Genomic DNA, 10,945 nt, shown 5'->3' on the forward strand with positions numbered 1-10,945 from the left:
AGGTTTCTACAACATTCTAGAAAGTTCAAGAAAATTCTCTATCAGCTACTCAGCACTGAATCTACCTGAATGTTCCAGAAAATGGGTAAATTTGAAAATTTCATTACCCAGGTCACAAAAGTAAAGTTTTAAAGAGAAAAATAGGTCTTTTCCATTTACTTTAGGCATAAGCAATTGGGAAATAACACTTTATGCCCACTAACAATAAAAAAAGTAAAAAATTTTGTTACACAGTGTAATCACCTTTATAATTATCCTGTGAATTTAATAACTAAAGAAACTTAGACTACATCACAAGTTCTAAATGGAACAGGTGACATTTTTGTATCTCAGAATGGCTGGCTAAGAAACCTGAAGATGACCTAGGAAGGTCGAAATGTTGTTCTCTCCTTATCAATAAAAAATGTTAATACCCATACCAGTCATTCTGAGATACATTTTTATTTCAAGTAGGTTTCTTGTCATCAAGAATTACTTCACCAGGTGACCATCTGTTTTGGGTAAAACTGTTACAAATGAATAAATATTGGAAATAAATCTAATAAAATTCAAGCTCTTTTAAGATTAAAATATAGACCAAAAGATATGGTGTTACAAAATGCACTGCCATGTAGTTATTGTATCATTTTCTATGCAAATTATGACCCTGAGTTCTAGAACACTTTGTCAAGGTTCAGTGTTTGTATATTATTTTTGTACTTACCCTCTTTATGAGCTGGAATTCTCCCATCAGTTCCCAGTAGCAGCACTCCAGTCCTTTTGGTCACTATTAAATGTGATATAATAATTAATGTTACATTTCATCCTGTATAATAACTGGAACTTCACCAATATTTATGAGCTTGTATTTGTATTGCAATAATAATGATGAAACAACCATCAAAAATAATATCATATGTATTTATAAATACATTTATATTTACATAAAAAATATTTATGTTGCTGATAAAAACATTTAAAATTTTCTGTTAAATCAATAAATTGTGTTTGTAGACATCAGATAAAAACCATGATGTTTGAAGCAATGGATGAAATAAACACAAGTATTTGTAATCATTCTTTTAAAAAGCCAATAAAAAAAACAAATGATCAGTTTCAGTTTGGTTGTGTGTTACAGTTAAATTACATTTTACATTGATTACATTTAACCATGTGGCTCATTTCTGCTTAAAAGTTAAATGCTGTAACCAGTGAATATTAGTACGGATACACTCATAGACATGTGTATGTGTGTTAAAAAAATGTTTAGTTTACCTGCTAGAAATCCCAGGAACCACTGTTAAGATAATTCCAGAGTTGTCAGTTTCACCAGCTGGAGAAAAAGAGCAGAAGGTTTGTAGATTCAGCAGGAAAATTAGCCAATAAGAAAACAGTTTCAAAAGAGCGTGCTTGCTCAGTTTACTTCTCTTTTCATAAGGAGTAATAAAGCTTCAGAAATAATCAAATATGGAGTGTAACGTACATTAAAGTTGTTTACTGTTTAACATTATTGTGTCAAATTAATATGTTACACGTAACAGCCTATACGTCTATACACTGGTTATATTTCATGACACCAACCAATACAGAAAAGCATTTTTGTGTGTAAACTTTTCTATTGGAATTTTGCTTCCGTCACAGTCTAGTTTACAATTAGTTCATCAAACAAAATAACTTAACGTGTTTCTCAGTTTGCATAGCTGTTGCTATAATGGTTTGAAGTTTACTTTTTTGTCATTCAACATGTGTCTTGTATCAACCGGTCTCAGCTAATCAGTAAATACATTTACTGCAAATTCAGCATAAATAGTTTTATAATAATTGTTAAATACAAACAAAATACACTTACCAATAAACTTGTCCACATTGGCATAATGTACCTGCAATAATAAGTAATTAATTCCTGAGTCTCTTCCTCCCACTTCGAAGCCAACACCTGAAAAACGTACAACAGACATAAGAAGAAGCAATGCTGGATGGTCAAGATTGGCTAAAACATGTCGTATGCATCACAAATAAACAAATATATTTTCTTTCTTCAATGTGCTCACAAACCTGAACATATTCAATCTCAAATTGGTCTGTATGATGATTGTATGTTCCATTAAACTCAAATATTGAAGGGACAATTCACACTTCTTGGAATTTAGCCTGAGATTATCTTTATTTGACCAATCCAGAAATTTCCTTAGTTTCCCTGTAAGCATTTTCAAATGTCTTCCCACGTGAGGTTCTGTCATTAAGATGATAAGACATTCCAGGCAGTTCAGAGAGGTTACACTCCATCAAAATAAAGTATGGAAACAGCTTGAATGGGAAGTGAAATAAACTTTGTTATAAATATACAATATATGGAGAAGCTTCAGGCATCATCAGCTTCCTGATCATGACACAAACTTGTCAAAACATAATACATATTTCTTCCATTCACAATGTTTCCATACTTTATCTTCTGAAAAATGGGTTCCTCTTCATCAGATTAGACTTCTGCAGCTTCCCTCAAAAGTAACTACTGATGTTCTTTGATACAGAATACTTCCAGTACATCCTCACATCTTACTCTGTCTTCTCCAGAGTTGACTTGAATTTCATGATTTGTTGTGTTTATTACAATAATGGTGACATCTTTTCTACAGATCAGTGAGAGATCTTTCAGCCAATAATCCTCTGGGACATGCTGAAGTGTTTGGTTCTACTGTACTCTATTGATTAGTCAACAGATGTAAATGTATTTATGAAAATACTGGTATGAACATTTCACTTCTTCATGGTACAACAACTGCCTCTCTCATTGTTACCAAAATTTCAATCTCTGGCATAGTAATTGCCATGTAATGCACAGGGATTTCCTGGTCATAGTCTGCAAAGCCATTTGAAATTAGCTTAGCCTTCAATCCATGTCTCTACAAGAAGTCAGCTCCAAGTATGCACTCATTTGCAAAGTAAATTATCCACATATCATGCAGTGTAGAAAATCATTCTGCAGTGAAGGTAAGTTTCAACTTTTTACTTCTTGGCATTTGTGACTACTTGAATAAGTGCAGCTGTAAAACCAGTGTTAAACAACATATTGCAAGGCTTCCCATCAATAAACCATTGGACTTATAGAGTGGTTTTGTTAAATAATGAATTTCTTACATCATATGGAGCAGATGCAGTGTTCTCAGCTGAACTCTGCCCCACAATTCCAGCTACTTCCTGTTTTTCAATATGTTAACAGCTTTTTTATGTTGTTTTTTTATCTTGTTAGGATCAAAGATTCATCCTTAGGGTATTTTCTTCTTTAAGTATCAACAGCTACCAATTCTTTACAGCCTCAGCTGTAATGGCCATGTTACCATCATTTATAATAATTATATTTTATTGATATCAACTATTAGAAGCTTTTGCCTGCAGTTCTTTACAGTATGTCCATTCGAGTGACACCTGCTCTGGTTTATTTCCTCTCTTATATGTAACTAATTGTCTAATTAGTCCTTTCAGATTTTCTAGACTATTGTAAAAAAAGTTATATTTCAATACTACATGATCTGATGACATTGTACTTTTAAATGAGATCTTTAATTGATTAAGTTCCACCACCAACTGAAAATCTTCTTTTAACAATAAACACCTGCTTTGCTTTAAACTGACTTGCATATCCTTACCTCTTACTGCATATATTAATCAGTCATGTGCGAGTGGATCCACCATTTCATGTAAAGCACCTGGTTAAGATAACTAAGAAAGCCTTTCCACAAGTTCACCTGGGATCTGTTCTCTCCTCTCTATTCTGATCTTTGCTTTTGAATACTTCCTCAGGCACCTGTTGGATAAGGCAGTTACCAGTACTTGATAGTTGTTGTGACTTTCAGGTGGAAGGTTGTTTAATGTTGCTAAATCTGGTCCTTTCAAAGAGTTGGCAAAAATAATAACTTATTGTTCACCATTTTACCTGTTGACTCTACATTATTATGGTCTAAGTTTAATCTGCCTCCCATGGTATTTTTACATTATAATTCATTGGTGTTCAAGTGAATGATGTTGTAAAAATGACCGAAAAAATTGTGGAACTTATTTTAATATTGTCACGGCAGTTGTATTCCAAGAAGGTTCTTTAGCCAAAGATTATACAGCAATAGCAGAAACAGGAGTACAAAAAGTAGGAGTTTCTATTCTATACGAGATAGTAAATTAGTGTTTTATGTTGAATTTTATGGAGATGTAAAAAAAAAAGAAAAGAGGTGTGGCTAGTTTGATTTTTGCATTTATCAACTCATTTTCCACATGTTTCATTCTGTCATTAATGTTCATTTCTACCTCAGTGATCTTCTTATAATTTTTCTACACATTATAGATGGTTTGTACTTTACTTTTGACTTTGTTCATTTACTTTTCTACTTTTTAATTCTGTCTTTACATCCTTTTAGTATTTCTTTAATCTCCTTATAATCCCACTATACATCTCCAACACCTTCATTGATCGAGTATTCAATAAGATTTATTTTTTGCTTCGTATTTACAAATTATTTCTTTGCCTTTTAATTCTTCTCTGAAATTTCCATCTCTCACCTCCTGAACTTCTTTTAAATTTCAATAAATATCTTCCTGGTATTCTTTTATTTGTGTATTTTATTTCTTCTTGATCTTGTTTTAAAAGAAGGTTATAATGTGACGATCAATCCCATTACTCTTTGGTAAAAGAGTCGCCCTAGAGTTGGTGGTGATGATTAGCTGCCTTCCTTCTAGTCTCACACTGCTAAACTGGGGATGACTAGTGCAGATAGCCCTCATGTAGCCCTAGAGTTGGTGGTGGGTTGTGATGACTACCTCCCTTCCCTCTTGTCTTACGCTTCTAAACTAGGGATGACTAGAGTAGATAGTCCTCGTGTAGCCCTAGAGTTGGTGGTGGATTGTGATGACTAGCTGCCTTCCTTCTAGTCTTACACTGCTAAACTAGGGATGACTAGAGCAGATAGTCCTTGTGCAGCAATAGAGTTGGTGGTGGGATATGATGACAAGCTGCCTTCCTTCTAGTCGTACACTGCTAAACTAGGGATGACTAGTGCAGGTAGCCCTCAGGTAGCCCTAGAGTTGGTGGTGGGTTGTGATGACTAGCTGCCTTCCCTCTTGTCTTACACTTCTAAACAATGGATGACTAGAGCAGATAGTCCTCGTGTAGCCCTAGAGTTGGTGGTGGGTTGTGATGACTAGCTGCCTTCCTTCTAGTCTTACACTGCTAAAACAAGGGATGACTAGTGCAGATAGCCCTCATGTAGCCCTAGAGTTGGTGGTGGGTTGTGATGACTAGCTGCCTTCCTTCTAGTCGTACACTGCTAAACTAGGGATGACTAGTGCAGATAGCCCTCATGTAGCCCTAGAGTTGGTGGTGGGTTGTGATGACTAGCTGACCTTCCCTCTTGTCTTACACTTCTAAACTAGGGATGACTAGTGCAGATAGCCCTCATGTAGCTTTGCACAAAATTCAGAAACAAAACAATCTTGTTTTAATTTGTTTCCTTTTTCAAATTCTGTTTCTCTCTATTTGTTTTTCTTTCAACAGTTATGATCTTGCTTCTTGTTTTTGTTGTCATCTTGAAATTTACTCAAACTTCTAGTTTATTTTCACCAAAATAATTCAACTTCTGGCACCAGTGATATAATCAACATCCTATCATTTGATTAATTCTTTCGAATTATTTGATAAAAATTGTGCAAAGTTTAGTCCACATAACACCAGAGAATTAATTTATTTAATCAATAACGCTTGACGTAAACTACGTTCACTGGTGTGTGTAACATCATAAATAACATTCTCTCACACCTTACGAAACTAATGTACTCTTAACTCATAAATAATCTCACTTGCAGAATATCCTTGCTAATCGATCAACAGCTGGCACAACAAATATTCCACCGACTAACTTACTAATTTTATCACTGAGGAATAGCTGCAGCAACTCCTATTATTTAGCTCATTAGCTGAACTATGAAGTTTAATTCTGGAAATCTCATATCATTACTTCTTTCTTCTACAAAAGCTTTCATTTTCATGAAATTTCTATATGTTATGACAAGTTCTTTCTAGCAAAGAAACATCAAAATTAGAATCTAATTATTAATTAGCTACTTTTTTTTTTAAACTATTCTTGCTGGATACTAATTACTAACTAGCTTATATCATCCACTTCAAGAAATCACAGTGTTAGCAGATTCAAGGCTCAATGGATGAGATTTAGATGTATAATTGTAGATATAAATTACTAATTGTCATCTGGAAATATAAAAAACAGAAAATTGTTCTAGGATTGAAGTGTTCGATTGTACAAGTTACTAACCATGAGAACAATCGTTAGCTGGTCCCTACAACCTTATCATAAATACAGAATGTACCAAAATCGACTTCTCACCTTATGGTAACGTTAGTTTTGGAGCATCTCTTGCCAATGTGTAAATAATGTGAGAACCTTCAAAACATACAGGATCACGGTGATATTGGGATCCACGCCTAACTCCACCCATCACACCACAGTCCCAAACAGCACGAGTAGTGTCTCGTTCTCGATATCCCACGACGGAGCATCCAAATAGTAGGATACGATGAGCAGTGTGCATGGTGGCATTGGGTTCAAACTCCACTGAAATGGTTAAGAAATTGAGCGTATATCGGAAGACAAACAATTATTAATTTTGTTAATGTGATGCTTTTTTATTACAATATTACCTATTCTTGGTATTACTGAATTATGAATAAAAATGTTTACACATATCACACATGTATTATTGTTATTTAATTTTTCTGAATATTTCAATGTTATATGACACTGCTTTGAAGTATTTCCCCCTCATTGAATACAATTAACATTAACATAATAATGGAATAGTGCAACTAAGTGCACTAGTAATACTCCAACAAAATTCCGATATCTCATGATTAAATCTTATTAGTATTACAGTTTTTCTTTAGTGTTTGCTACAGCTCATTTACTGATAAAAATATTTTACAATGTTTCATGTATCATTTAAAATAAAATGGGTAATTTATATCACTATTATCATCAGGTATTCGGAATTATGTTAGTAACATTTTTTTTATTAAAGAGAACAGCTGCACAACAGCTCATCATTACGACATTCAATGCAGGGATTGAACCCAAAACTTTAGATGTATAAGCATTCAGGATTACTGCTTAACAACCAGTAGTTGTGTTTTTCTTTCAGTTTTTTTTTAACATAGTTAAAAATAAACTTACCTATGTAGGTGCTGAAACTTATGGGCATTTGAAATGCCGTACAAAGATAGGAGTCTTTCTAAATGTAAAGGTAAATAAATATATATATTACATTAAAACTAAGAGCCATGTAAATCAAAATCAACCTGTATCAGTATTCTAACTCACCACCAAAATAAAATTGAGGTGAATGGTTTTCTTTCCTCTATACTTTGAGTCTGAAAAGAGCAATCACTTCAAAGGATAATGGCCCGGCACGACCAGGAGATTAAGGCACTCGATTCTGTAATCCAAGGGTCAGGGCACGAACCTGCTGCACCAAATATGCTTGCCCTTTCAGCCATGGAGGCATTATAATGTTACAGTCAATCCCACTATTCGTTGGTAAAAGAGTAGCCCACGAGTTGGCAGTGGGTGGTGATGACTAGCTGCCTTCCCTCTAGTCTTACATTGCAAAATTAAGAGATGGCTAGTGCAGATAGCCCTCGTGTAGCTTTCTGTGAAATTAAAAACAAACCAAAACAAAAGATAAATGATAATTTATTTATTTATTATTAATAATAATAAAATTTTGTTCAACTGCCAAAGAAAGCAATAATTACATTGCTATTTTGTTATAAACAGGATTGCCATGATTAGAAACAAAACTGATCAGTTCCCCAATCGGTTTGATAAATGTTTTTATCCGGACATCAAGTGACCATTTGGTCTTTCACTGCCCACGCACCCATAACAAAAGGAAACTTTTGAAATTTTCTCCTTTGTAAATTTTGTCCTCCAGGTAACTCAGACCATAAGCCAATCATCCGATTAGCAACAAAACCAGTCCTAACTGGGAGTCTAGTCTTTTTCAAGTCACGAACTTGTGTCCTCTCCACTTATCTTCAAAAGTGAAGACAAATAAATCAAAGACTTATATCTTGCTGGTCTCTAACATAATCTTGTACACCTCAATACAAATCTTTCTAACCCTTTTTATCTTAAGATAAAACAACTTAGGATATCTTAACCTATCCTAATGCCACGATTCTTCTATTCCCAGAATCGTTGTAGTAACCTACCTCTGAACACTTTCCTTTCTTATACAGAAAGATTAAAACCAAGTGAGGATTTACATATAGATAGTGGCCTCTTTGGACATGTAATGAATAACTCCATAAGCACACCCAAAATGTGTTTCTTAAGATAATTGTATCCAATATCCTTTTGTTGAGCTGCATCATCCGATAGGCTCCCCTCTATATCAAACAGACGGTTCCAGCCATGATTGTTCAAACACATTAAATTGCACTTACAATAATTTAGATCAACAACCAGATATTTGACCAACCTGCAACCTGATTCAAGTCATTCTATAGTGCATCAACATCTTCAATACATATATTGACACCTAAGAACTTAATTAACTTACTAACGATGCCCCTGTCAATATCATTACTATTATATTAAAAACAAAGAGAAAAACAAGTCCAAAAACAATGACCCCCTGAGGGACATTACTATATTAATAAAAGTTTAATTATCTGTTGTTAAGCACAAAGCTACACATTACATTTAGCTTACACTGCTAAATTAGGGTTGGCTAGCACAGATAACCCTCGCGTAGTTTTGCATGAAATTCAAAACAAACAAACTTGTTAGACTATATGAATATAAAATTTGTCACAACCCTTCCCTGTACAAACATTCTCTGGTCAGTCTAGAATTAGTTTCTTCTATATTTATTAACACTCCTATAAATGAAACAGCCTTGCATAACCTTCAAAACTTTTCTTCAATATATACCTTGATTGATGTTTCATCCAACACCCACGTGTTGGAGCCATTATTAAAACACATTTCGTTGTGAAGAGACTGCGCTTGTCCTAGTGTCGCTGGAAGCACAGAAGGCATCGAATCCAGAATTTCAGCATTAAATGCCTCTCTTCGCCCCCAGCTTATCTTGAAGCCAGCAAAGATTCCGCAGAACTGAGCATTGGATAATTTTTTCCGAAATATTTATTAAACATGTTTCTTTACTACCCTTCAAGTGTCGCTGAGTCTATTTTCGTGAAGGACGGGAAATGGGAGTAATTTAGTTTGATATTCGTGCTGTGTTACCAAGGACACCGTACGTCAGCAACAGGTTTCGAAATTCACACCCGTAAAGAGGTTTCTTTTCCATTATTACTGCTCTTGTTAGTAGACTGACGATTGTTTTTATTTTCCACAAAGCTACGCAAGGGTTATCTGTTTTAACCCTCCCAAATTTAGCAGCTGGTCATCACCACCCACTGCCAACTATTAGGCCACTCTTTTATCAATGAATCATAGGAATAACCATCACGTTTTTACTCCCCCAAGACTGAATGGGCACGCATGTTTGACAGCGATTCAAACCCATGGCCCTCAGATTATCAGTCAAGTGTCCTAACCACTTGGACATGCCGGTACCTAGACTGAAGAAACAGCTTCATTAAAATTACAATTTATTATATAAACGTATAAGGTATCTTTAGTGTGTGTGTGTGTGTGTGTATTAGAAATTTACATATTTTAAATTTAATAAATTATTTCCGGACTTACGACAAAACAGTTTCGTAAACCTTAAATCGTCACTAGCATATTTCAACATGTGACAATGAGTGCAGTAAATATCAACACACAAAGAACAACGACACATATAAAAAATTATCTGGTCACTTCGACTCGTAATCCGAAATAATATTTCACTTAATACGTTCAACAATATAATTCACTTAGCAACTAACTACAGGTAGAACCCTTGACAACAGAATTCTATATCCTTACTCAACTTTTAAGCTGACTTTCTCTCGCGCAGTGAAGTAAATTAAGATTTGAAAAATATCTATTTAGCTGAATTTAGCTGAATACTTTAGTATTCGTAAAAAGAAGAAAACAAACTTTAATACCACTAATAAAGCGTAGCTTGTAAATAAGTCCCGAAAAAACAACTCCACCGGTTCGTCAAGCTTACCGGGTTCGTGAGGGACTCGCAGCGAAGGAGACCAGGCGACATTCTCGAGGAGAAATTTTCATTTACCTCGAATTTCGAGATAATACAAATATTTGTGTGTAAAGGGAAACATCTATGGAATCCACTAACTTTCCTTCTTCATCCCACACCAGGTAAAATGTTTACATTTTATACTGAGTGGCTGACGTTTGTATAGGCCCGAATTTTGTCTATGTGAATATGATGATAAATGCAAGTAAAGTAGGAAAAGTGAAGGCAAAGGCACGAACGTTGTGTTAACCTGTTGTTACAGTAAAAAGTAAGCTGACAGCACCCAAAACAAAGTACCGATCCAAACCGACCCATTCAGAGTCGGGAAGGGCAGATGACTCAAGGTGCCCTTGTTGGGATCCCTAGTATTGTACAGATCCAATGCCTCAAGCAAATTTTAGGTGGAGAAAGTGCCCCGAAAAAACCTACTTTCACTAGTTAGAACCGAGTGACGCCCCTTCCAGTAATTTCTTTTTCCTTCCCATTTCAAGTAGAGTTTGGGTAGTAACACGCAGAATAATCGGGTGATTGACCAATGAAAGTAGGTTTTCAAAAGGCACTCCCCCATCACACACACAACCAGTTTCTAGGAATATTTCCCTTCAAGTCAGACCCCTTGTTTGTTTTAATCTATATGTATATCTATTCTAACTTTTAATTTTAATTCCATTATTTTTATTTTATTATTTAATTATTTTTAACATCTGCCGTAACATTTTTCATCTTGGAATACGATCGTAATAAAATT

The 10,945-nt window shown here is 34.7% G+C and overlaps 1 protein-coding gene across 4 annotated transcripts; it reads right to left on the reverse strand.

Annotated features, from left to right (window-relative positions):
• Positions 1 to 1,209: 1,209 nt before the first annotated feature.
• LOC143230093 (peptidylglycine alpha-hydroxylating monooxygenase-like) lies at positions 1,210 to 9,842 on the reverse strand. 4 transcript variants are annotated; one of them, XR_013016239.1, is made up of 4 exons: positions 7,359 to 7,474; positions 6,369 to 6,596; positions 1,829 to 1,915; positions 1,210 to 1,312 (listed from the first exon to the last, which is right to left on the reverse strand). XR_013016239.1 is itself a non-coding variant. In XM_076463143.1 (4 exons), the coding sequence occupies exons 1-2, from the start codon at positions 9,081 to 9,083 to the stop codon at positions 6,480 to 6,482; spliced, it is 225 nt and encodes a 74-aa protein (XP_076319258.1). In that variant the 5' UTR covers positions 9,084 to 9,842; the 3' UTR covers positions 1,210 to 1,312; positions 1,829 to 1,915; positions 6,369 to 6,479. The 4 variants fall into 4 exon arrangements, 2 of the variants coding, with proteins under 2 accessions (XP_076319258.1, XP_076319251.1); XM_076463143.1 differs by lacking the exon at positions 7,359 to 7,474 and adding an exon at positions 8,976 to 9,842; XM_076463136.1 differs by lacking the exon at positions 7,359 to 7,474 and adding an exon at positions 7,212 to 7,343.
• Between the last annotated feature and the right edge of the window lie 1,103 nt (positions 9,843 to 10,945).

Source organism: Tachypleus tridentatus, chromosome 1, assembly GCF_004210375.1.
Source record: "Tachypleus tridentatus isolate NWPU-2018 chromosome 1, ASM421037v1, whole genome shotgun sequence".
In the NCBI taxonomy this organism is placed as follows: Eukaryota; Metazoa; Arthropoda; class Merostomata; order Xiphosura; family Limulidae; genus Tachypleus; species Tachypleus tridentatus.

What these genes read in the sequence shown, in the direction of transcription:
- LOC143230093 (XM_076463136.1), bottom strand. Translation starts at nt 7,239, where the DNA reads ATGCCCATAAGTTTCAGCACCTACATAG. An exon ending in AAGTTTCAGCACCTACATAG is followed by an intron (nt 6,597 to 7,211) that starts GTAAGTTTATTT and finishes TAACCATTTCAG; the next exon opens with TGGAGTTTGAACCCAATGCC.